Raw genomic sequence first — 27,921 nt, forward strand, 5'->3', positions numbered from 1 at the left:
AAGAATTTGTACTCAAGTTTATTAGCTCAAAACAGTTCACACGCTATAACAAGATCTGTGATACACAACAAAATCCATATGCCAGGAATCCTTTCCATGTAGTACAAACTGAAAGGTACTATTCTACCAGTGCATCAAATTTCCAAAAATAAAAACCTAGTGATAAGTCGTGCAAATATGAAAGAGGAATACTAAAGAGCATCCAATATTTTAAAAGGTTACACAGTCAAAGTTACAAATTCTACTTTACAAAAAATTCACAAACTATTAAAAAAAAATAAATTGGATGCCTCGGTAATTTTGCAAGTGTAAAGAACAGTCCAAACATTTCTGAACCATTTCAAATGCTGGTAATACTTTGGATACTTTCTCGTATTTCAGAGCCAGATCCTACAGTATCAGTTCCAGAGTGGTTTACTGTCTGCAGTCTACTCTGATCTCCTCTTGCTCCATCATTTGGAATTGGTATTTCATTTGCTCTAGGGATGTATTTCTTTGAGGAACAAATTTTGTCTTTTTCACCAGAAGCACCACTGCATATTCTGTTACCATTACTTTCAATAGGTACACTGGAATCAGAAAATGAATGAAGATTGGTAACCAACTGCCTTGCTGAGTAATGTCCTTTTGCTTGTTCATTTTGTTTGACTCTTCTCCCACAGAATGTTGGAGTACTATTTCGAGACTTTTCTTCTTTATTTTGGTTACCTGTTTGAGCTTCATTTTCCTTCCATGAGCCTGGCTGGTACTGTTGCCCAGCAGTCTGAAGTTCTTGTATTTCTCTAAGAGCAGAGAAGGAATTATTCACACCCATCTGGGATTGAAATGTGCCAGGAAGAGACACTTGGATGTCCCCAGCTCTGTTCTGAAATTTTAAATTCTGATTAAGACACTAGAGAAAAAAAATCCAGTATTTCAACTGCCATATAGTAAAATCTGCATAGCAAAATAGTGGTTTTGCATAATATAGAAAAGATTCAGCGATAACAGCAATCACACAACCTTTATTACCTCGCAAAACAAGCAAGTTTCAGAAGATTGCTAGAGTGATAATGACACAGAGTAGATTTATTGCGGCTTCACATCTGGCTTGAACTTTATACTGCAGAAATGTGTCAATTACACTGAAGCAGCCAAAGCCTAATCATGTCTGTCATTCTGAAATACCTGCAATTCATTACATTTGCTCACAGTTCACAGTAATATGTTCCAACTGTCTATCCCACAATACCTAGCTGCTACAAGAATCTGAACTAACCAATACTAGGAGGTAAATACGAGAGTAGTGTACATGTTAGCTGAAGCTTTTTGTAGTAATCCTTTGCCATTTATACTTAAAATCCACTTTAAACTCAGGCTTCTAAATGTATCTGAATTTAAAAAAAAAATAAATAAAATAAATCAAACAAACTGCATGAACAAGTTGATGCCACAGTGCAGAAGAATCCAGAAGCTCAAAACACTGTGGAAAGTCAAACTGTAACAAATGTCAAAGAACCTATAATGAGAATTGCTCTATTAGTCCGAATCATTTTAGCAGATTCAAACTGCAAATCGCTTCCCACACCATTAAAAAAACCCAACACGTTTTACCATCGTGTTTTAGAAGCTCATGGTGTTCCTGGGAAATCTAGTGCATTTCATGGGGCAGACACTGGGTACAAAACACATACTGGAATGCAGAACAAATAGCGTGACAGTTTTATCCAACCTGGACAAGGTTGTAGGCTGCCAGTATCTTAACTTTTAATTGCCTTAAAAACTTAAGCCTGGTCTTTTTCTTTCTTTATTTTTCTACCCCTAAGGGAACTGTAGTATCTCCCTTGAAAAAGCCAGAAGGTGTTCTACTTATTGACTTCAGAGTAGAAACTAAAACCTTAGGTTGGTAATACCGCAAATTTGTAGTTGCCTGAAATTCATGTCACAGCCCATGTAGAAGTTAACAGGACTAGACAAATACACTGCAATTACTTAAAAGAAACTCTATTGGAACTTCATATTTCAGAGTAAGAAACAACATAATTACCACCAACAATTTCATTGTACATTACAAAATACTATGGTTTCTATTCCAATGGCAATCACTTAAAAAGCTTAATCATTGAATTCCTATGATCTGTACAAATGCAGATGCAGCAAAAGACTGCACTAAGAACTTAATGGATCATTTGGTAATCATAACTTTCAGTCAGAGGAGGAGAATAGCTGAAAAGTACATTAAATACCATCAAGTACATTACCACCAGCATTACCTCTATAGACTTACTTTGTTATTCTGGGTATGTTCTTGTCTTTCTTCTTCAAAAGATTTCTCCTTTACCATGTTAGCAGGCTTACTGAGAGTAGAATTCATTTGTGGATGCCCCAAAAGACCAAAATCTGACTGGTCTATCCCTGCTAATACAGCAAGTTGTCCAAGTCTGTAAAATAAAGTTTAATAGAATATGACACAAAAAATTCTAACCCTGTGAAAGACCTAAACATTCAAAACCAGAAGAAACAGAATCTGTTTGAAGCTTTGAAGACAGTTTTTCCATTCTTTTCTGAAAAGACCAAAATATCTTAATAAAGATGAAAAGAAGTAGCTAAAGTATTTTCCTGTCTTTCCACAAATTAGCCACAGGTTCAAAACTGTCAGTCTTCTCTCCGTGTTATGAGGCTAAGAATTAAGTTCTCCCAGTTAGCACTGATCTCAGAGCAGGATGCTGGCAAGCAGATTCTCTGTCAGGCAGAACAAAGATTATCTTTTATCATTCAAGCAGAAGATTGGTGCACATCTCCCAAACTAGCATAATCTCTAACAGCCAAACCCAACTGCATGCTTCACAAATACAGTCATGTTGTTTCATGTGCCATCTTACAAGTTGGCCAAACCTATCACTTTAGTGTTTTAAGCCTCAGTAAGAAGTGGGAAGTTGCAACCATCGGTTGATAGCACAGCATATTATTTATAGAAGCTTATTGAGAAGAGCAGTCTTTGTGATTGGTATTCTGTAACTTTCAGAGCAACTCGCTGTTATCATGAATAGGCATAGGGCCCATCTGAACAAATTTTTTTATGTAGTGAAAAAGCATTATTCCCTTCCTCCTCGTTTGAAATTAATTCTTAAAGTAATGACAACTCTACCAATTGATTGACACAAAATTAAAACACAGCCTCAGGGTGAACTTTACATCAAGTTACATTATTACATGGTGGACGGTAGCAGGAGACAGGGAGAGCAAATAAAATCTTTTGTGGTCTTTTCTGAACATGCAGATTAGACTGCAATATATCTTCATATCATTCCTTCACTCTCCTGGATGGGATTGCCATGACTGGCTACATGAACTTCACAAAACAGCTTTGAGGATTTAAACTGAAATTCTTTGACAAATGGCAAGGATGAACCATCCTCTGAGAAACTGCAGGTAGAGTGGTAAAGTCTTAAAAAGTTCAATTACTACTCTCTAAAATATGTCTAGTAATAATAAATAAACCAAAATTTAAGTACAGAGACCACATTAATCCATCTAGATTTCTGTACTTCAATTAGTGAAAGGCAACAGGACACTTTCTGAAGCCAGTTCAACTGCATTTTGAGCCTTTGTATCATGGGAACACAGGGGATCCAATAAAGACTTGGATACACGCTTTAAGAGAAGCCTTCTTTTTTAGAATTGGTTTCTTGAAAGCCTTTCCCAAGGACTAATACATTAATTCAGCTGGACTCTGCTTGGATTATATTTTTCCCACTGAGAAAAGATTAAACAACAGTTACATAGTCCATTTTTCTTCCTTTGCTCTTTGCATGTATAGTCCTAGAGATCAGGGGGGGCAAAGGCAGCATACTTCATTGGGAAGATATTTGTGGAAAGAGATCTCAGCAGAAACAGTAACACAGTAAAGTGACAACCTACCCAGCGTCTTTAAGGAGGTCTAAAAAAGCATGAAACTTTTGGAAAGATTTCTCAATGCTGCCTAGAACTCCTTCATCTTCCAAAATCATGTTGGTTACTGACTGTGCATGAAGAACCTCAGATAGAGAGATATTTAGATTTCTTAATCTTGCATTTTCCATTTCCAGCTATGGGAAGAAAATATAAAAAGGTAAAAGTCCTTCCTATCATCGCCAGTTAAAAAAACCCAACAAAATACCCAACCCCACCTTTGCAAGCCTATGGAGAAGTATCACAAACAGAAATACCCAGCGTAACTGATACAACTGATAGAGAGCTTCCTGTACCAGAAGATTCAGGGCACTGTTACATTGAGCTCTGTGCAGGTTTGTTTATCCACAGCTGCAATTCTGTGCTACCATAGTGAAGTTGCTGCAGGCATTCAAGACTGCTGGCTCAGTACAGTCTTCAGTATGTAAAGAATGGTGCAGAGCAAGTGCAAGCAAAAAAAATTTCTTTCGTATCATGTAATTTTGTCTGTACTGTATGACACATTAACAACAAAGAATTATTTTACTCATGAAAAACCTTAATGAAGGCCAATGCTCTTCTTATATTAACCATTCTGTATCAGAGGGAGTGCATACTGCTGCACCTCTCCCCTGCACAGTGCATCCCAAAACTGGAAGTTTAAGACAATCTCATTTTTCTCCACACTGAACATTGATCAAATTAATAACAAACTGTAAGTTGAATGACAACTGCAAGATATACAGGGGTTTGTGTTTGAGGGAAACATTAACTCAGACACTCATTTAAGATTATAGCTATGCAATCACTGCTACCACAGGCTTTCCTTCTTTCATCTTTTATGAGAGAAGGACAAAAAATTATAGATTTAACATTGTAGCTGTTAAACTATCATAAAAGCAAACAATTATAGAGATTACTGCTACTTAGTTTATCCCTTCTCCTGAGACAAGGTGATAGGTCCGAGCAGTCTAGCATGACAGAGGAAGACTTGTTGCAATGGATATTTAGCCTAAGGAGCATTCAAGCATTCAAACAGATATCCAGCAGGGCCCACTGGTGCACTTCAAATTACAGGACGATGAGGATGGCCACACCGGAGGACTACAATGAACCTCGTAGAGTGCAGAATCATTTGTGGATATCTGCTCCCCGTACTGTGGGGTACCATTTGTTGTTCAGGTACCAAAGGGTACCACCACTTCTATTCCACTCCAGATTACATCTAAGAACCAAATTAAAGGATCTTTTTAGGTCAGCAACAATGGATGGAGGGGAAATAGATGTCACAATTTAACTGTGACAAGCTGTTAGCTCAGTTCTTGCATAATGCAAAATTGTGCTTCACAACTGACTGCTATGCGCAAAACAATCCAACATTTTTATTGCTTACAGAAACAAAACTTCAAAATCAAAGGGACAGAATAAGCTAAATTAAACAACTTTTGCAAAAAACAGATTTTCAGTGCAAGTCATAATAAAGAAGGTAGGAGACCTCAAAGAACTACCCTAACAATTTTGCAAACAGATTTAATCACTTTCTCAAGAAAAAACAAACATCAGGATGCCCCAGATCATAAGTGATAGACCAAATGAATGAAACACATTGAAAGAGTAGCTTGACCCAGAGTTCAAGGCTCTGGAATACAATCAGAACAAACACATGTTACTAAACACAGATTTCACCACTGCCCTTAGGCTAGTAAATGATCGACACGACTTTGAACTGAAACTCTGGAAGCTACCACATAAGATGTTATTGATAATTACTCCTAATTAAGCAAATTGATAGTTTGATTGGTGCCTCCTTAAAAAGTAAAGATGACTAACAGTTAAGTATCAGTACCTCCATTATCTGTCTCTCAGCCTTTACTCTGGCTCTTTGTTCTTCCTTTAATTTTTCCATGCATTCTTCCAGCTCCAACTATCATAACACAGATAAACTATCATGAAATTTATCTCAAGATGTCAGATCAACATACAAAAACTCAACATGTCCCATTAACAACAAGCACACAGCATTCCATGCAATAGTGTATCTTCTACAACAATACATGACAGAGGTCTACCAATATGTAACTTTAGGATGCAAAAAATTAACACAGGAAAGTGGAAACAAGTGTGATTCACTTAACAGATTTGCATTATAACAACAGATACCACTAGATTATAGCACAAGTCTCTTAAGCCTATGACATGACCATCAGGAGTATATGTTCTCTACTTCCTCTTCTTCCCTTTCACCTCTTCAAACCTCATCTTTATCTAAATACATCTACCTCATCAAAAATTCAAATCAGGCTCTAAAAAAATTCTTAGTAGCCATACATAGATTTTTTCAGAACGCATTCTTCATCTAGGATTTAATTTCTTATTACAGCAGTAGGAATACAAAATTATGAGCTTGAAGAATAGTACTCTTTTCAATTGGTTTCACTTTGCTCTTCAGCAGAAAACGTTTTTCACAAACCCAAGCTGCTTCAGTGAGTTAATCAGCTTAGTGTTGAATTAACAAAACCAAACATTTAACAAATATATTCTAGTCTTATTCATGAGATGCCTATGCTTGTATTTTAACTTTTAGTTTTAAGTAATGAATCTCTCAGTTTCAGTGAACAGTAGTCAGGATTTGATAGCAATACCATGTTTTCCTGAATCATAGCAGAGCACTATCATCTTTACTTACAGCATGTGAAGTGGAAGAACAACTAGTATTTTCTGTTCTTGCATCTCTTAACACAGTCTTCTGGTTCCAAAGGTGAAAACATTTAAAATTATCAAGATGCTCTATTCTTCAGAGAGTAACCTATATCAATTAATAGTATAAAAAGCTTCTTCATTTCTCTATACATTTTTCTGTACCCTGTATAGAGGCACATATATGTAACATAGGATGCTGCTTCTTGTACACACCTTATCAAACAGTTCTACAGAAGAGCAAAGATCCAAATAGTACTGAAATCCTTTGTTTAGTATCAAAAAGTTTATTCAAGAGAGTAGTACTGAACTAAGAAGACTGGTGGTACAACAGAATGCATAGCAGAAATAATCCTTCTACAAATGCAAAGAGGTCCTCACAGGTCTTGTAGGATACAAGGGACTTTTGCATCTGATTCAAAGATAGGTTCTAAAATATTCTAGATATAGCCCTTCCAGTGACAACCACTCAGAGTGAAGATTATGGGTCTGTTACTACTGTCCAATGAAGCCCTAAAGTAGCATCAACCAAGCTAACCCTGGAACTAGAAAGCTAGCCTTATCTTTATCATCTGAACAGAAGAGAAATACTGAGAGGTTAGAAGGTATAGGAAAATGAAATTTCAAAGACAGTATTTGGGAAGAGATTTTACAGTATCTAACTGTCATGACGCAACAAACTCACCTCCAGGCATGGGCTGGGGGGAAATCTCTATAGAGAACCCTCAATAGCTAACACAATCTTACTGCAATCGACCTCAGAACATGTGGAAATAACAGGAGCTAGAAATCCTTCTATACAGAAGCACAGCACAGAAAGTAGCAACCATAATGTTCTATATTCACAGCTTGACATTTAAGCCAGAATCCTGTAACCTACCTTTGAAGATCAGTCACAGGCACAACAGACTGAAGAATTCTTACAGTTTCACTTATAGTGTGTGCAAATGTATGTATATATATATATATTTTAAAGTTTCTAGGGTGTAGCTCTTTGTCAAACAATTCTACTTTAGAAACCTTAGCTCTATAGGATTTTTGTTGTGGACAGATTTTAGACAATTCTAAAGGCGACATCACTGACCTTTTTCTTCAGATTACTAGTTTATATTTTCAAAGGGCAAAGGCTGAGAAAATAGTGAAATTATCAAGATTTTTTTAAGTAGAAGTTTGGAGGTTTTTAGTTTTGTTTAAACTTGATTTATCACACTGTAGGTGTACATGGAATTTGATGGTAATGGCTGACTTCACAAAAAAATTGACAAACACTGGAGCTACATGTCATAAGCAGTATCAGAAGCATACATTTAAAGGAAGATGCCTTGCACCTGTGTAAACATATCTGTCACTGTTAAATTGTAAGTATATGTACATTTTATTCTTTGATTTGCTTTTGAGAAATTCACTAGCTTACACAATCCTCTAGTCTTTGTGCAAAAAAAAAACAATTAAAACACATAAGAGCTAATGTACCTCCAATCTACAAGACTGAGCCTTCTAGCAGTGTAGTGGAATAGCAAATATATCTGTAGCCCTCAGAATTACTATGCAATATGACTAATCAACACTAGACAGAGGTATAAAAATGAAGTTTAAAAACTAGAAATATAACAAAATGTTTTAGCCATGTTTTTCTACTTGATTACATTGTTGTCCTTGTTTTTTAAAAAGCGTTATAGTGCAACCTCTACTTCTTCGTAATTCACATAGTGTTAATATGTAGAAAGAGTTGCCCTCCTAACTATATTAAGGAAGGAAGTTCACCATTTATACCCTTAGTTAAAACTTCAAAATCTGAGGGTTTCCTCAACTACATTCTTCATCAGAGGCAATTCTGACATGCCAGATTCCCTCTAGTGGAAAGAAAGGATATTTATCAGTTCTTATTTTCCATTTAAGCAAATTAAACTTTTCAGTAGCCAAGGGATTTTTTTTTAAAAAATGAAAACACAACTAATACTGCTTCACTAAGTAGTACATTTAAAGCCCTGCAGAAAAGTTCTCAAAGACTTACATACTAAAGTGAAAGTCTAGTCATTTAGTCACACTGAGGAATGTCTGGAGAGCTTTTTTGGCACACTGACAAGTTTAAGGAGTACCCATCTCTTACTGTTTATTCCCACTCTGCAATCCCATCATTGTTCCAGCACAGCTGGTTATCCCGCTTTACAGAAAGGCTGTGCCAAGGCCTGCTACAGCCAAATACACTGGATTACTTTTCAGCTAGATCAGTTCTTCAAGTTGGCTCTCCCCTCAAGCAACTCTGCAGTAAGAGCTGTTTAATGACAGTACCTAAGCACAGTTAACACAGATAAAAAGGGTCCTCCACTTCTCCTCTCACAATATTAGCCATCGGCTTCTGCCACTGACTGTGCTCAAATTCTGGAACACACCCAATCACATAAGCCAGTGTGAGTCAAGATGGCTGAAAGCACCTAGAAAAATATCACAGAAGGTTGAGGTTGGAAGGGACCTCTGGAGATAATCTTGCCCAAGCCCCTGCTCAAGCAGGACCACCTATAAGAAGCAGCCCAGGACCATGCCTAGATGGTTCTTTACTATCTCCAAGGATGTAGGCTCCACAGCCTCCCTGGTCAACCTGTGCCAGTGCTGTCACCCTTACAGTAAAAGTGTTTCCTGATGTTTAGAGGGAACCTCCTGTGTTTCATCTTATGCCTGTTACCTCTTGTCCTGTCACTGAGCACCACCAGAAGGAGCCTGGATCCATCTTCTTTGCACCTCCCTTCAGGCATTATATACATTAATAAGATCCCCCTGAGCCTTCTGTTCTTCAGGCTGAACAGTCTCAGCTCTCTCAGCCTTTCCTCAGAGGACAGATGCTCCAGTCCCTTAACCACCGTCATGGCTCTTTGTTGTACTCTCTCCAGTATGTCCATGTCTCTGTCGCACTGAGGAGGCCACAACTGGACATGGTACTCTAGCTGTGTCCTCATCAGTGCTGAATACAGGGGAAAGATCACCTCCCTCAGCCCGCTGGTAACATTTCTCCTAATGCAGTCCAGGATGCCATTCACCTTCTTTGCCACAAGGGCACGCTGCTGGATCGTGTTTGTCTTAGTGTCCACCAGGACCCGAGGGCCTCTTGTGCAAAGCTGCCTTCTAGATGGCCTGGCCTCAGCATATATTGGTGCATGGGGTTGCTCTTCCCCAGGTGCAGGACTTTGCACTTCTTTTTGAACCACACGAGTTTACTCCACATCAGCAAGTTGAATCAACTTACCTTATGATCAGACAGACATGAAAAAAAGACATAAAAAAGACCGAAGCAAGAAATGGAAAAGCACTAAGGGACAAAGGGGAAATAGACAATTCAATGGTGACAAGTTGTTAGTTCAGTTCTGCCATAATGTGAAATCGTGCTTTGCATCAATGTAAGAAAAGGTATGGGTGAGGCACAGAAACAGTTCCAGGCTGCTTAAACAGTGCTGCCAGATAGGCAACCATGGCCTAAATAAGTATTTTGGTTTTCAAATTCTGAAAATCAAGGAAATCTGGACTTTTACAAGCACATGAAATTTAGAAACAATTTAGGGTTAAGGTTCCTAAAATCTGTAGTTTTACCTCCTAGGAAGCTTCATTTAATCACAAATTATCCCTTCATTACAGTTGCTCTATATATAATACTACAGGTTACACTGACAACCTAGGTCAATATGACCACAGTACAAAACACTGTCTGTGTCTGCAGTGTGTCATGAAAGCAATATTCTTCCCTCTCCAAACACGGAGTATTAATATGTCAAGTGTTTCCGGAAAGCACTGTACTTGCTGCCTAGAAGTTTTTGGTGCAATATACACATGACATGGAATTTCATGATTCCAGACACAATGATCTTGATGAGTGTTGAAGCCACTGCACAGCACAATGTCAGCATATTGGACACAAACTGTAATACAAAATCACCTACAAAGAAGAAAGACCCTATACAACTAAGTCCCAACAACATGTGAAAACCTTGAAAATCTTCCTGAACAGATGTTCTAGAGAGAAAAAGGGTAGGCCTAAAGTATACATCAGCAGAAAAAAATGGGAGGTAGTTATTCATGCAGTATTTGTATGGCCCTTCTGCCTTCCACAGTAACTCTAAGCACCCTAACTCTCCCATTACATACAGATCTGCAACAAGTTAAGTTTCAACTTCACCTACATAAAGACAGATATGGTCTTAATATTTACACACACGAATAGTCCATTCACCCAGTGTGGTGCTTTGTGATAACCACCACCAAAACCAGACTGACTTTAAGTCTTACTTTTAGCAGTATTCATTTGGACGCAGTGCAGACTCTCCAAACAAAATCCTCACCTTCAGAAACAAGACAGTTATTCTGCCTGAGGCTGTTACTTTCTAGTAGTGCTAGATTACCTCAGCAGCATTACTGAGCCGCTGAAAAACACTCTTTGTTTTCCCTTCCTCTTGTAAGAACATTCCCTGTCAAGACATTTGCAGCAATAGTCAGTCTTGCTACTGCTGGCTTTTTAGAGCTGTCAAAGAAGTAGAAGGAATAATAAAAAGCAAATGAAAAAAGTTTGTTACTAAGTTCAATTATAAAATAACATTATAAAGAAAATACTTGGAAGAAAACACTACAGGCAGTAACACTGATCAAAACATTTGTGAACCATGATTCCAGACTGGAACAGAGAAATTAAATATATTGCAGCTGTCTGTATTCAGTGAAGTTATTCCTTATTATGGCCTTGATTTGACAATATGTTTCTAGCACACGTCTTCATTAGAAATATTCAGAGACTGGAAATCCAGTGCATATTTGACATACATCTTTTGAAACAGAAGCCTCTGTGACATAATGCAGAATAATTAGAAGTTATTAAGAAATCCTGCTCCATGACTGGTTATTAGCTTAACCATAATTTTCTGAATAAAACATGGTTTAATTGATAAAATTTGCCTTTACAGAGTTTAAGACACAGAACGTGCTTCTTACCTGTAGCTGTTGATACTTTGTTACACTAATCTTATCTAATGATTTTCCCAAATCAGGATGATGGATAACATCATCTAAATCTTCTGTGTCTTCGGTTTCAGATGTAGAAGTGCTTTCTACTGTCACTTTCACAGGAATACCTGTCTAATTACATTAGACAAGAAAAACACACCCACTCACAGCATTACACTGTGCAAAAAAAAAATCAAACATTAAATAGTACCAAAAGCTTAATTTAAATGCAATTGTTTCCCAGAGTCCCTTCCAATCCATATACGTCACTCAACCATGCAATTTTGAAATAAATTTGCATTAAACAATATTTAAGAAGTACTATGTATGCGTACATTGGGCATACGTGGCAAGGATTTAGTAGCAGGGGCAGCATGTGTGAGAAGCGGCCTGGGCTGCCCCGTGCCAGACACAGCTGTTTGCAGCCAGCTCCGACCCACCCACCGCAGGGCAGGGCCGGGTCCCGCAGCCGAGAGGGCAGCGCCTCCGGGAAAGCCTATGTGAGAAAAGGCAAAAAATGCCAGACAGGCAGAAGAGAAGGGAACAAGCGTGAGAAAGAACAGGGGGAACACCAAGCTCAGAGGAGAAGCGGCAGCTCCGCGGTGGTGCCAATACCCACGTTCCAGCCCAGGGAAGACCCCACAGGAGAGCAGAAGGAGGGCTGAAGGAGCCGTACTGGTGGACAGCTGTGCCAGAGCAGGCTTTCCCAAAGGACTGCAGCCCACGGGAAGCCTACGCCAGAGCAGGGGATAAGTGTGCCAATTTAATTCGTTAGTACACACTAACACACTTCAGCTTTTCTATGGTGGGTAGGGAGGCATGGGGAGATGGAAATGAGAGGGGAGATGGAAATGAGATGTGGAGGAGAAGAAAGGAAGAGGGGATTTTTTCTCCTCCTGGTATGTTTACTACAGTGGCTCACAGATGGGTGAAAACATAAATATGTAGTCAAAAAGCAAAAGGAAGAGAGAGGAAGTAGTGTGCAGAACCTGTCGGAGAAAATGCTGTTAATTCTCCTTATTGCCTTTGGAGGGGTTGTGCCTGTACTCCAAACACAGCTTGCTTAAAAGGCTAAGAAACCAAACCACAGTGATTCAGAAGTGGGAGTAAACTAAGTATTTAAAGAAGTTTCAACCGACTGCTGACATAAACTGTTATTTTGCAGTTCTTTGAGACAGAAACTTTAAAAGTATGTTCCAGTCTTAACTTTTAGACAATAAGATTCTGTTGAGAACACTTTTTTTCAGGTATTCATCTACTAAATAATCCATCATGTAAGAGAGAGAGTACCTGAATCTTCAATGGTAATTCTTCAGTACTATCCACTGGCCCCCCTCTAAAGTTAGAAAAAAATAAAACAAACACTTCTGAGAAAGTAAGTTTACAATGCTGCCATTGCCATTTCCATTTCCAAACACAGAACTCTAGGACAGGTAAAGCAGTAAGAGTAAAAACAGCATCAAACGCTGCACTGTATTGCTTCAACACTCATTACATTTTATTCTCTTAGTATTCCTACTTCATCATAAATTAGAGCAACATTACTGGATGCTAACATTAATATCTTCAATAGGCATCTTGCTTAGTTAATTATTATGAACTAAAGTTAACAGAAGAATTTAGTGTTCAACATTTTGAAAACACTTCTAATAAAAACAGTTATAGAGCATTCAGTAATTTTTTGTTTAAATATTCATATGGCCTCCATTTTGAGAAGCCAAGGTCTAGGGAACACATTAAAAAAAACCCAAACCTGTTTCAAAAGGAAGCAAAATAAAAATATTATGGCTTCTATGTGTAAAAGCTATTTTATTTTTTAAATTTTACTTCACGGGACTTAGATGATCACAATAATTATACTGGCATTGGAGAAGACAAAGCAGAAAGAAGATGTGGAAAAAAATACCTAGGCACCTTGAACTGGATGCCAAATCAACTACACTACAAGCTCAGAAAACTAAATTGCATCTTCAGCTACGATAAGTCTGATAAATCATTAGTAACAAGAGAACAAGCAATGTGGGTTTGGTTGTGGGAGGTTTTTTTGTTACATCTGAATATTCCCATGACCATCAAATCATATCTTTTTGTGTATTTTAAAATTTACTGGAATAGAATTTATGTAACATCCTCCAAATTTATATAAACAGAACAAATTATGGATGCAATATGAATTTCTGAATTTAACTTTGAAATACATATTTTAAAAATCTAACACTTCTCTCTACTACATTTATCATACAGGTCTGATGCTTTAATGTTTTCCCTTGTACTATGAAAACCTCACCTGCATCTCTTTGCACGTTCTGCAGTCCGCCAAGGAATGAAGCCTTTCGTGCCCGGAGGTAGTGGTTTTGGTGAGTAACTATCTTTCACAGATTTTTTTTTTTTTTCAGAGCTTACAGACTTTTTAGGCGGTAATCCTGTATTGAACAGGAAGAATAGCAGAAAAAATAATTCATTATACCCAGCAATTTACATATAAATTCACAGCTTACTGTTCATAAGTGAAATCTCCTATGTAATAAAAGAGACTGTAGGAAATCTACCTTTTAGTCTGATTTTGCTAAAGTGTTCAAAAACTTCTGTTTTGCTTCTCAAAAAGAGGGGTGGACAACTTATCTAATTGCAATTATAAACTGGTATAATTAACTGCTGTGTTAGGTTGCTGTAGACAGACTCACTGTTATTCAAAAAAGGAAACAAAGTTTTGTAGCTAAAGTGGTTTATTCATACTACTAATTTCAGATACCCAACTCCATTGTCTCAAGTGGGAGCTTTGACAGTCTACGTAGACAGTAAGGTTCTACGTGTGCTTCACATTGCCCTCTAGTGGCTGTTTCGGGAAGAACGTTGGTTTTGTAACACCTAATGCTTAAAGCTAAAGTTGGTACTCATGTTGAGCACTTCTACAGAACACCAGCATTGCCTTCACTTAAGAGGAATTACAATGAAAAGTCACGTTCACTAGTCCAGTCTTTTGTTGCTGTTTAAATCACACACTATAACTCAAAATAGATTCAGAATAAAAACCTAGTGTGGATGATCACTCCACCAGTTTCTGTGTGAGTCAGAAACAAGCCCAGAAAACTGTCCACCTCGTACTTCATAGAGTTAAACTAGTGAGACCTCAGGTGATTGCTTCTCTGAGATCAGTAAAGCAACTAATTTTGTAATGGTATAGAAATGCATAACTGTGGTAATGGGATTCCAAATTTCAGTTTGTTCTCAACAAGTAAACAGGGTAGCGCAGTTTTTATCTCCTGGCTCCCTTGACCTCTCATAAAAAAAAAAAAAACAACCCCCCAAAAACAAACAAAACACACCACAACTATAATTAAGTCAGGCATTTTCTTATTTCAACACACTGATCACCACCGTTTATTTGTACAAAGACTTCAATTTAATTTACACTTACCTCTCTGCTTCCAGTTAACTAGAGCAGAGAGACAGCCAAATGTATTACAGTGAAATTTTTAGTGACTTAGTAGAAAAATATTTAGCATATCACAGCTATCAGTACTTAATTATAAATATTCAATATATATATTATTTTAAACATACTATTTTTAGTATTTAAGGTTTATATGAAGTTAAAAGAAAAAAATCTTAGAACTTTTTGTACATGAGTAAAAAATGCATGCTTGTTTGTTCTGCCAGATGACAGTGTGTTACAGAAAGGTTACAACATCAGAAGGAGGCAGCTTATTACCACCAAGCTTGCTGCAAGTGAAAGCTTATGGAGAGGATGCATTTTGAATAAATACATGCAGTGCTTCCACATTCCAGCATATCCTACCATTTTTCCAGCTACAAAAGCAAGTTTCCTACAGAAACCACTGATGGTAAAAGAAACATTACTGAATTAAGAATAAATGGATTTTTTTTTTTTTGAAGACGAGTATTCTGCAAAACACTGACATTTAGACACATCATAATCTTTTTATTTAAAGCTCCTCAACATTAAAAGATTATTTTGTAGATAAAATTTACTACAGTCAGAGAAAATAAAGATAGTATTACCAATACGAATAGTAGCTTTCCCTTTTCGACAGCTTCCTAGGACAATAGTTCTTTTCTTTGATCTAGTTTTCAAAACATCCTTGGAAGATGGAGACGTCAGCCACTTATACTGGAAATTCTTTTTTAAAGAAAGACAAATTGTTTTAGTAACTGATATTTAAAGAAGTGCACATTTAAGATTAGAGGGGGTTTTGTCAGACATATGGAGAACACTGCTAGTTACAGAAAATAATTAACAATAAACTGTAAAATTCAGGAAAAACAAAAATCCCACAAAACCCCAATTCAAACACAGATTTCATGCGAATCCAAGTGCTACATTACCAAAAAGTGTTTCCAGAACACCACTATAATACCTCATCCGTTATTTCCCTTTCTCCTGAGCAAAACACTTCTCCTTTTATAGTAAAAATGGCATCAACCCTATAAAAAGGAATCTCTGGCTTTTGCATTTCATTCTCAGAAAGCTGGCTCACTAGGCATGACTGGCTCAGATTAAAGTTCTCTGGAGTAATAAAAAGCTTCCCCAACATGACTTTGTGTTACCCAAAAACTTAGTGTTTTTTTAAAATATCAAGTTTAATTTTCACGGCCTGTAATGAAAATTCAACCTTACCCAGTAAATGCCTCCAAACTAAAATTAAGACATAGCAATAATCAAGGCAATTGATGTACTTCAAACTTTATTTCCTTACAGCAACACCTCTATTCTTAAAGGCTCCCCTTTCCCCAATAAAAGTTTTATTATTCTAAACAAATATTCTTAAGTTACACTGTCACTTATTTTTCAGCGTGCATCAAGCTATATTTAGTATACAGCCTAGCACTGAAGCGGCCAAAGGAAATGCAGTTGATATTAACACAAAGCTTATCTCAGACAGACTTAAACCCCAAAGTTATTCCCACCAAATGCACAAGAGAGATTAAATGGCATGACTATTTTCTAACTAACCAAGTTTGGTCCCAGTTTACCATTGACAAGAAATTTTTTTTTTATTTTTAAAAGCTTTGGACTCAATTCTTCTATAAGTTTTGCTGTGTCTACAGCTGAATCTACCTCCTGAGACAAGTGTTCATTCTGAACCAAAAAACAGACAGAAAGAGTAAAATTAATCTGTAAACTTCTAAGAGCAGGAGTGTCTTAATTTTGTTTTACTACACACATGAAAAAGCAGCTATACTTGATTAAACCTCAAGTTCATCTAGCCCAGTGGCCTGTCTCTTGTCCAAGTGCCTGCTGCTGTTCTACCACATCTAAGTATAAAGACCGCAAACATAAGAGTGTTGAAAAAATCACTAAATCCTTGAGCTGAGAATATGAAAGCAACCTGTTTTATAGACAACTTCAGTGGATTTTCCTTTAAGTTATTCAGTCTCTCTCAGAATCTACGCAATCTTTTACCACCTATTACAACCAATCATATCTACAACTACAATCCACTATACTAGCTACACAGCGCTGCTAGGAAAATACAACTTTCCTCTGGTTTAGCTGCCCATCAAATTTGAAGGCACCTCTTCTTGCAAACTTGAAAACCTAACCCAAAGCAAGCACATATATGCTACTGAAAAGCAAAAAGAAACAACCAGATTTTATGCAGAATAGGTTGGAAGGGCTGCCATGGCTGGTATCCAGCAAGCAAGTGGTGACAGTGCATTACAGGCTATTTGTGGCAGCCCAGACATGATCTTTCATTGTTATGATTGGCTCATTATTTCCAGGCTAGTCAAAAGCCCACCAAATGTCTCTTTGTAAGGCAACATGGCAGCACCTCTATTGTGTAAGCAAAACCACGGAGTTGACACAACAGGTGCCATGATGAGACTGTACAGAATGCATCCCTGCAACTTCTCAGACATAAACAAATTTGACACTTTACTGAGTTTTAGTCATGAGAATTATGACAGCCTTTGGCAGGATAAAAAAGATGAAACTGGAGGTAGCACTAGATATGATCATCCATGCAACTCATTCGTTATCTTTGAGTTATGGTATGAGTTAGGCTACTTGCTGCAAGAGTGACAGATTAGTTTCACACAGAAAATTACACCTTACACCTTGTGTTCAAGAAGTCTCTACACACAGGCTAAACTTAGTCCAACTGATTCTTCATTTTCTATCAATGTGAAATCCAGATCTCTAGCAACTAAAAGAAAAAAAAAATCCTTGCTAAATTAAATCATTTTAAAGATAGATGCTCATGTTTTCTCCACTACAAAAAATTGACCAGCACATCCTTTTAAAACCTCACAGGTTTGGAGGCAGAAGACCAAGGGAAGCAATGTAGATGCTGACTGACTGTATTTTGTTTGGCAAGCTTAAGCTACAAGAAACAAACATCATTTCAAATTTGTAATCTTAGTCTATAATGGATTCTCTATATTAAAAAAAATACCATGAAAAATCTGGAAAATAACTGCAGTTTTTGTATTATGTTAAAAATAGAAAGAACCAGTGTTAGTTACATCCAGAATTTAGAATAAGTCATTAGGACTCTCACAAATACACTCTTAAATTGTTTTTACTTGTACATTATTTTTTTAAATCTTACTGCTGAATTTTTACTATTGACAGAATGAAGAAACAGACACTGCAGTTCTTTCTATAACAGAGCTTAGTGGCCAACTGTTTTTCTTCATTAACACCTCTGACGATTTATTAATTTATTCCCTGAGTTTTGACTCCCTTAAAAAAAAAAAACAAACAACCAAAAAAAACCCAGCACACAACACAACACCAACACCCACACACAACAAAACAAAACCCCACATTGCTGACTTTCAATACAGAGCACATCAGGACACTACCTCAAAGAAACTCAACTCTTTTTCTCTTCATAATATCCAGGCTTCTGCAACTGAGCTCAAAGCCAACTGTAAATCCTAGATTAGGGTAGTAAATGTTTCAGTTTCAAAAGAGTATCAACCTCAACATGTAATGTATGTTTTCATTTTGCTAAACAGGTCGATTATCCCTTTTTGAGTGTCTGCACTGTTATCATGATAAACAGAAAATGTTATTCACAACAGCCTACTCATACATCTTACAAAATAAAGGGTCTAGGGTGGTTTTGGTTTTGGAAGAAGCAAAGTTACTTAGCAAGCCAGTGGTCAGTCTTTTTTTGTTAATATTGTTAATGGGGTATGAAGAATTACTAGCATCACCAATAAGACTTAAGATACTGCAGATGAATACAGAACAAATGTCTTGAGTTGAGTGATCTCTTAGTATATGGGAGATTCCCCAGGCAGCTGCTTCATCTCACAGTTCAACTTTCCAACTATCTTGAGCATCTCCAAGCAGATGCTATTTTCATGTGATCCCTGAAACATTTTCCAAGTGTTGATTGCATGTGCCAAGGAGAAAGAGTACTCCTTCACAACCAATCTCAATTTTTCTAATAAAGTCTTTAAGACACTGAAGTGGGGAACTGCATTAATCTTCAAGGAATTCTACACACAAACTTCCCAGTTTATTAGGTACTCCCTACAAATCCACAGCTCTGACTTTTTAAGCCTTTAAAAACCAAAAGAGCAGTAAGTTCAGAACAGTAACTGGAATTGTTGCAGCTCTGAAAACAGAACAAGAGTACACTCCTTCATTTGCTGTCTACTTCAGGAACTGAATCTGATTTCTGTGTTATAAACAAAAGACTTAGTATTAAAACAGTGTATCTAATCATAAATGGTCCAGATACTCCATTTATGCACATTACTGTAAACTCACTATGGACTGTTAAAGATGGCATGGGGTACTGTATTTCAACTAAACTCTGGTTTGTTAAATGGTCACTATCGGAAAGGGCAGTCTTGAGTAACTTAAAGAAATCTTAACTATGTAAGGTATTGACAAAAAATAAGTTTCAAAATAAACTTTCAAATTTTAAATAGTTATTTCCTCTACTTTTTAATGAAAAGTCATTATGACCATGTTAACAAGACAAACACATAGTACAAAGCCTTCCAGCAGTCCAGTAGCAATATTTACTTACTATTCTATGATAATGCCCAAGTATACAGACACATTTCCATTTTCTGTCATTAAATGGGTATTTTGATTTTATTACATGTTACATCTGAAGTTACATAAGAAATCATACAAAATAGCCAATATCATGTTGTTGCTAGTGTTTTTAATTTTTCCCTTCATGGTAGCTTTTTGTTTGGTTTTTTAACTGCTTAAGAGTCAGACTTCTGTTTATAACTAGAACAGCTGGTTTAGATTCATTTTGAACAAAGATGTCCTTTAAAAAAAATGCAATGGCAGTGACAAAGAAAGCCCCAAACTCACTTAAAAATGCCTAACACATACCTCTGAATTAGCACTATTTCCATTCCTAAGAACTCTTTCAATAATGTTTTTCATCATAAGGTGATCTAGAATAAATTAAGATATCTCATTAAGAATTTCCTATACGAGTCAAATATTTAAGCAAACAAACAGATCACTGACTAAGCAGTACACTCCACCCTCCTCCCTTCCGCCATTTTAAAAATGTATAGCAAAATACTGTTGCAGATTTTTTCCTTATTTTTTCCCCCAGATTTAGTGGGAAAAAAAAAAAAAGCAAACCAAAAACCAACCACAGAGGACAAAGGTAGATACAGTTACATACCAATTAATGGATTTTTTCTTATGTCAAGTACCACTAATGTTGTATTAGTCTGAAGAGCATCTAATAATGACCTTGCTCCTTCATTGGATATTCCACACTGCTGTAAATCAAGTGCTAAAATGTTTAACGAGGTAAAAAAAATAAATCAGCCATGTGTAAAAACAAGATTACTTTCAGAGAAGAAAACTAGAAATTTAAATCTAAAGTATTATAGACCAACATTAAGAAATAACTGCTAAACAGCTGCAAAGGAAGGAACAAAAAAATCACAGTTAAGTCACTGTTCTTGACAGTTCCTAGTAGATGTAATATTCCCAGGCACCAATTAATTCAACTGCCAAAGGTAACATCATAGGTACAAACACACAACTTACATCTAAAAAGTCTGAGTCAATACTTCTACAAGTTCAATGCTTGCACACATCAATAAATTATGTGGCTGCCACGAAATAGTACTATCATTGCTCTGGCATTTATTTCATGTTGTGGAGGCACAGTATCACAGAATGGCTGAGGTTGGAAAGGACCTCTGGAGGTCATCTTGCAAAACCCCCCTGCTCAGGCAGGCTCACTTAAAGCCAGTTGCCCCATACCATGACCACACAGCTCTTAAAGACCTCTAAGGATGAAGACTCCACAACCACTGTGGACAACCTGTGCCAGTGTTCAGTTATCCTTACAGTAAGAAAGTGTTTCCTGACGTTCAGCAGCAATCTCCAGTGTTTCAGTCTGTGCCCACTGCCTCTTGCCCTGTCACCATGCACCAGTGGAAAGTGCCTGGCTTCATCTTCTTTACAGCCTGCCTTCAGAAATTTGTACACCCTGATGAGACCTGCCCTGACCCTTCTCTTTTCCAGGCTAAACAGTCCCAGCTGCCCCAGCCTCTCCTGAAATGAAAGTTGCTCCAGTCCTTCCATCATCTTAATGGCCCTTTGTTGGACTCTCTCCAGAAGCTCTACCTCTCTCCTGTACAGGGGAGCCCAGGTCTGGCCTCACCAGTGCAAAGCAGAGAGGAAGAATCACCACCCTTAACCTGCTCACAAGTCTCTGCCTAATGCAGCCCAGGATACCATTAGGCTCCTTTGCCACAAAGGCACTTTGCTGGCTCATGACCAACTTGTTGTCCACCAGGACCTCCAGAGCCCTTTCTGCAAAGCTGCTTTTCAGACACAAATCCCCTAGTATGTTCTGGTGCATGGGATTACTCCTGCCCAGGTGTAGGACTTTGCACTTCCTTTTATTAAACCTCTTCAGGTTCCCATCAGCCCATTTTTCCAGCCTGTTGAGGTCCCTCTGGATGGCAGCATATCCCCACCTTGCCAGAGATCAAAGTAAGGCCGACTGGCCTGCGGTTCCCTGGGTCCTTCTTCCCAGCCTTCCTGAAGATAGAAGTGACATCTACTATCCTCCAGTCCTCAGGCACCCCTCCCAATGACCACGATCCTTCAAAGATTATTGAGAGTGACCTCACAATAACATCAGCCAGCTCCGTCAGCACTTGTGGATGTACCCTATCAAGGCTCATGGAATTCTGTATGTTCAGTTTGCTTAAGTATTCTCTAATCTGATCCTCCTCCATCAGTATGCATGTTATCTGTACACCTGGCTCAGACTATAAAACAATTTAAACAGATAAGTATTTGATACCATGTACAGCAGGCTATGACTTACACCATCACCATTAGTCATCTTGTACATATATACTGTAGAACAAATTACTTCTCCAAAATACTAGAGGACAATACCAGACGACACAGTAGTATTAGGATACTCTGACAGCTCAAAAGAGGAAGAGAAATTTCTGTTGAAAAAAGACTAATCGTTCCCAGCTAAATAGCAAGTTACTCTTCTGGCTACATTTGCTAATGTTAAGTTTTCTGCCTGCCACTACTGTATCTTAAGAGTGAATATTTCACAATACCTTTTAGCCAAAGGTCCTCTCCTAGACAGTCTGCAAAGGCACTTGCTCCTCTGTCTCCAACAAGCATGTTGCAGTTGAAAGTTATCCGCCTTAAGCCAGTCATATAGTCAAGGTCAGGCCTCCTATAACGCAGGCTTTCAGCCCAAGCTTCACCATGTCTTTTCATTGCCTGGTGCTTTGCAAACAAAGAGGCTGTTACCGAGGCTGTTACCAAAGGCAAAGTCATCACTGACTAGAAGATCACAAGTTATCTTTGTTTTCTAATTGATGTTTAGATCTAAGAAACACAGTTATACCATTTCTGAGTTCAAGAAATACAAGTAATTTTTAAGTGTTACAGTTAAATCATGTTTGTTCTGACCATCCAATTTGCTATACTAATTAAATATGGCTGTAAAACACCTTATCACCACCTTTTGGCTGACAGACACTTCCAACATACCTTAAATGGGCAATATACACAAGGAAATTATATGCTTTCATGCAAACCAATGTTAGCATTAATTAGAATACTGTACTAATCACAATCTTACTAATCAGTTAATTCATAGCTTCTAAACTGTAAACTCATTCTTACTCAATGCTTAAGAATAATTCAGACACTTCTCAAAATTTGCAACAGGAAGCGCTCCCCAAAACAGGTATCAGACATTTACAGCCTAATCCTCATTTAAAGAAAATACATCAGTCTGAACTTTTATTTGTTTAACTGATGTTTACTAAGAAATACCATATTTAAATTTCACACCAGTAACCTAAGTTAATTTTGGCAGACAGAGTCACAAATTTCAGAAAGACTATTCATACACTTAACTTCAGTATTCACATATGCTGCTCACAAAGTGCTTTGATGGCTTTAGAGCTTGAAAGTAAAAAAAAAAAAAAATCAAATGTATTTAAGTTCTTGTGAACGTTAGGTTCTAAGACAGGTAATGAAATTACCTTCAATACATTTGATATGTGTTCTGCCCCTCGCCATGTGAGGCTACATCCTGTGAAGTTTACACATCTGATAGTAGCTGAATTCTTTACACTCTGGCAGATTGCTGAAGAAAACAAAAGCATACATGTTTATCAGACCACACTTTTTCACTGCCATATTAAGAGAAGCTGAATCACCTGTTAAAGCTAAAAGCCTTAACAAAGAACTAGTGTTGAAATACAAAGTGTATTTTAAATACATTTAAAATGTTCTAAGATTATGTATTTCTAGCGGAAAAGGAAAGACTATCTGAACAAGCTAGAACATACTTCATTTAGTTTACTTATGTAAACATGAACAAATCAAGAAAGTATAACATCATTATAACATCGTAAAGTTACATACTAGCATAAAGTGAAGAAATTCAAGTCTTTAAATGTGTTAAGCCATGCAGAATAAAGTGAAGATTGTCACACTTTAATCGTCATAGACAAATGTAGAAGAGGAATGGAAATACTGAAAAACTTACTTAACTATCCGAAGGACTAAAAAAAATGAGAAGCATATTTACACTTCTCTGATTCTGAACTTACTTTGTAATCCTCCATCTCCAATTGGGCAGTGGGCTAAAGAGACACTCTCCAGAGACGAAGCTGTGGCCAAGCCCTTCAGAGTAAAACCAATATTGGTTAACTGGCTTAAAAAGCAAAAAAAGAAACAGAGAAAAGACCAAGACACCGAAACTGCTCAGAACTCTTTGTGCTCCCTACAAGAAACTCTAGGGGGTTCAGAGGAAGGTCAAAACAAGTGAATCTTAAAAGCTCAGTTTAAGTTGTTCATTTCTCTTGCAGAGGATAGCCTATGGGCAACAAGCTGCAACCTCCTTTCCTAGAACCCACTTATGAGCAAACTGGAGAGTGTTCCAGTAACACATCTTGAAGACCTGGTTTTATCACCTTGGCGTCCCACAACTTTGTCATGTACATGCACAGTAATTTCAGTCACAAGCATAAGTTCTATGTCCCAAACACATGGCAAGGATGTTGCCAAGATCATTCTAATACGTCTTGATGAATCAGGGCAAGGGAAGGTTATGTGATTTTGACAGGTTCAGCAAGACTAGGTTATACTAAATGTCTCAGCAGAAATCATTCCTACAATGGATAACACGAAGATATCTTAGAGGAGGAACATCCTCATCTGCTACAAATATTTATAAAATCTAGCTGCTACTTCTCCACATCTAAGCATCTTTCCATTTATTTATATACTAATATATTCTCACCTTCGTTAAAAGTATGAGATCTGTCTCCCTCAGAAGTAAACCCTGTAGTTCTATATTTTTTAGTACATCTGACATACTGAGACAGCCTTTGACAGCTTTGCATAGTTGGCCAGTCAAGTCTTTTGATCGAATTGCTGGAATTCTCCTCCTAAAGTAAGTTTTATATCTTTCAGTACCTGGTAAACAACAAAAATTGCACATCAGTAAAATTCAGTCCCTATTGACTTAAAAGAAATCATAATCGCACCTTGCTTTTTTGCTGTGTTTCTTAAGTGGAATTCATTAGGTATTACGAATGTATTAAATCACACAGAAGTTTTATGCAACAAGTTCTAACATGCATATATCAACACCTTTAACTTTTATAGCCATCACAAACAAACCTGATTCTCCAAGACCTTGTTGATGAAAACTTCTTATTGCAATAGAAGTTAGAGTCCTATTATGCCTGATAGCATTCAGAAGTGGTGCCCAGTCAGCAGCTTTGATGTGATCTACAATTAGATCAAGAGCACGCTGGCTCAGGTTAGCCTTCACAGCTTTCAGTGGGACGGAGCCTTGCAGAGCACAAAGATGTTCATAATGTGAGTAGAAATCCAGCATGCACTGTCTTCTTATTTTGACTGACTCAATCATTTCTTTTATGTAAAAAATGTATCTCTAAAATAAGGGAGAAAAAGAAAAAATACAAACTGTTTCCAATGTATAATTGATTTTGCAACAGTCTCAATTCAACATGCATACCCAGAATATGAGTATGTTCTGGCGTATTGTATAGCATTTACACATCTTTGATGTGGCAGCTAAAATGGTATCTTGTGATGCTCACTATCTGTGGAATGACTTAAGAGGGTGAAAAAACAACCAAACAGCATTCTTTATTCTCCCATACAAACAGATATACCTAAAACGCAAAAGGCCTAATGCTCAAGCACTAACTGCTGCAAAGTTCCTGTCTTCCTCTTAAAATTTAATTTTGTAGCGTCCGGGTCTGCAGACTCCTGAAAGCCCTGGACACTCCCTGACTCAGCATCAAATGACTATTCCATAGGTAACTGGTTGTGAGCTTCTCTGCTACTTCAATCAAAAGCCTAAATTCTGATAATACAGAGTAAAATGTGTTTTCCTAAATACTTTTGCTACTGCATGCCTTATATACTTATACCAGTAAATTTTTGAAAGCGTTTTCCAGGCATAGGTTTTTGTTACACATTAATATCCATGTAGCAAAGCAGTACTAGCTCCCAAGCAGAATCTCTGAATATAGCTATGGCACAGCTAGTAAGTAAGTGATTCAATAGAAGTATTTGTCAGTATATTTGGAAGACCATTTATCTGTTTATTTCTTTATTACTCAAGATATTATTAAGTATTCCACATAGGACAGCAAACATTGTCCACACTGCAAATATTTTTTTCATATTCTTAAAAACTAGAAAGCTTCAGATGATCTTCTGAAACACTGTATGTCAACATTGGACAAGAATTACTAGATATGTACAAGCATGTAAGGACAGCCATTTGTAAGAATATAATTTAGAAATAAATAATCACATTATTAGTATTTGGATGTCTGAAACTGTAGAAATATTCATAGGAATAGAAACCCCAATAACAGTTCCTCTACGCCCCTTTATTTCAGCTCTGATTTAACAGCATTAGATAATGACCACAGTGTGGCCACAGGAACAGAAAAGACTAAATTACAATCAAACATTTCAATTCCTGAAAGTTACCATCAACTGTAAAGCATCACTGACTTCCGGTGATGTATCAATGTGCAACATATTAGCCTTCTATCTCTAGAGTTTAAGCAATATTCTTTCATGGTGGCCTTCACTGCAACACCTGAATACAACACTTCTAACTTAAGTAAAGAAAGGAGATCCTGGCCCTAGCACTTAAGTTTAGCCCACTTGAAGGTAGAAAGGAAAAGGGCCAAGCTAATCAGACCCACAATAACTTCCAGTTGAGAAACAACTTTGTAAACCAGAAGTCTTGTGCATGCAAGTTAGGGCATCTGACACAATCCTAGAATACCTTGACTGGCTCTGAGAAGGTACACAGAGGACAATTATTTACTATCTCTTTCAATACAGAAACAAGAAGACATCATATGGTGATAAATTAAAAAAAAAAAAAAAAAAGAAAAAAAAAAGCATGTAGTCAAACTGAGAAACCTAGTTCCATGCTCAGACTTTTTAGGAAGATCTAAGTTCATAGTGATTCAAGAAACAGCTAGGCAAATTTATAGGGTAGCAAAGCGACTCCATACAAGACCACTGACCACAGAAACGATGACCATGCCCTACATGTAAGGCACACACAGGAAGGTGAACTACATCCCTGTTCTCTGCTTATGCACTTTATTAGGCATGGCCTGGCGGTCTGCTGCAGCTAGACACATTTTATTTGACCTGCCGGATCACTGTATTTAAGTATATAATAGAGCATCCATCTAACATAGGCAAATAACGCTGGTTATAACTGAGACAAAATAGGCTTTGTATGTTTCACCCACTCAGTATCGCCAACGACTCAGGGCACTCCTTCAGCGCTCCGCCTCCCTAGCACAGTACACCATTAAGCCAGGAAGAACTGGAGACGGCGCTGTTCGCCGTCTGCCACAAGGATGCGAAAGAGTGAGCGGGAGTCGCACCCCGCACGGGCACATCCCCCCACCCTGCGCCGCCCCGGACGATCGCCGTGTCCCGGGAGCGGCCTCAGCCAGCCCCTGCGGACTCCCCCGCTGGGCCGCCAGTGCCCTGCCCGCGCCCCCACGGCAGCACAGACGCGACGGCGCAGGAGTTACCTGTATTGACCCCCCGGCGCTGGCGCCCCGCGAACGGCGCCGCCGGCCTCGGCGGTAGCCCCGCACCTCCTCCCGCGCGCGCCGGCCACTGCCCGCCGTGACAGGAACCGCCGCGCCGCGGTCGCCCGGCCGCGCGCGCGCAGCGGCGGCTTCCCCGGGATCGCAACGGCCGCCGGCCACCCGCCGCCACGTGGCGCTCGAGGCTGCCCCCCGGATTGGCCGCCTCCCGCCAGGCTCCGGCCTGCGCACGTTCAAAATGGCCGCGCCCAAGGCCGGGGGCGGGGCCGTTCCCTCGCTGCTGTAACCGCCGGCGGCCCGGCCGTTCCCTCGCTGCTGTAACCGCCGGCGGCCCGGCCGTTCCCTCGCTGCTGTAACCGCCGGCGGCACGGCCGTTCCCTCGCTGCTGTAACCGCCGGCGGCCCGGCCCGCCGCGCCGCTCTCACCCTCGCACAGCCACAGCCGTGCACCTGCGGGTAGGAGTCCCGCCTGGCTGCCGGCCGCGGCTGACCAGCACCCGAGGAGAAATCGGCGGCGCACAGTGAGGCGTTTGTCAATTAGTGCGGCGTAGCTGCTCCTGTAGCGGGCAGGGAAAGTTTGGTACGTTCCTTTTTCCCTCATCCCCACGTGAGCGCTGTGTGTCGTGTATCTTAGGCCAGAGGTAGAGAGAAAAGATCCAAGAACAGCAGAGGTTTTAGACAGACATTTTACAGCTAAACGGAAGCCACCGTTTACCTTTCCTAAAAAGACATTTTT

At 38.5% G+C, this 27,921-nt stretch overlaps 1 protein-coding gene across 8 annotated transcripts; it reads right to left on the reverse strand.

The window, feature by feature from the left end:
- On the reverse strand, positions 1 to 27,274 carry CEP78 (centrosomal protein 78). 8 transcript variants are annotated; one of them, XM_074931239.1, is made up of 17 exons: positions 27,169 to 27,274; positions 24,740 to 25,016; positions 24,357 to 24,532; positions 23,665 to 23,737; positions 23,092 to 23,195; positions 22,150 to 22,324; positions 20,229 to 20,342; positions 19,925 to 19,989; positions 15,613 to 15,730; positions 13,877 to 14,012; positions 12,880 to 12,925; positions 11,578 to 11,721; positions 5,756 to 5,833; positions 3,901 to 4,067; positions 2,267 to 2,420; positions 709 to 865; positions 1 to 569 (listed from the first exon to the last, which is right to left on the reverse strand). In XM_074931239.1, exons 2-17 carry the CDS (start codon positions 24,990 to 24,992, stop codon positions 415 to 417), a joined length of 2,115 nt encoding a protein of 704 aa, XP_074787340.1. In that variant the 5' UTR covers positions 24,993 to 25,016; positions 27,169 to 27,274; the 3' UTR covers positions 1 to 414. The 8 variants fall into 8 exon arrangements, with proteins under 8 accessions (XP_074787340.1, XP_074787337.1, XP_074787335.1 ...); XM_074931241.1 differs by having other exon boundaries at positions 464 to 569; positions 709 to 782; XM_074931236.1 differs by having other exon boundaries at positions 1 to 865; positions 15,613 to 15,721.
- Between the last annotated feature and the right edge of the window lie 647 nt (positions 27,275 to 27,921).

This window comes from Athene noctua, chromosome Z (assembly GCF_965140245.1).
Source record: "Athene noctua chromosome Z, bAthNoc1.hap1.1, whole genome shotgun sequence".
Lineage (NCBI taxonomy): Eukaryota > Metazoa > Chordata > Aves > Strigiformes > Strigidae > Athene > Athene noctua.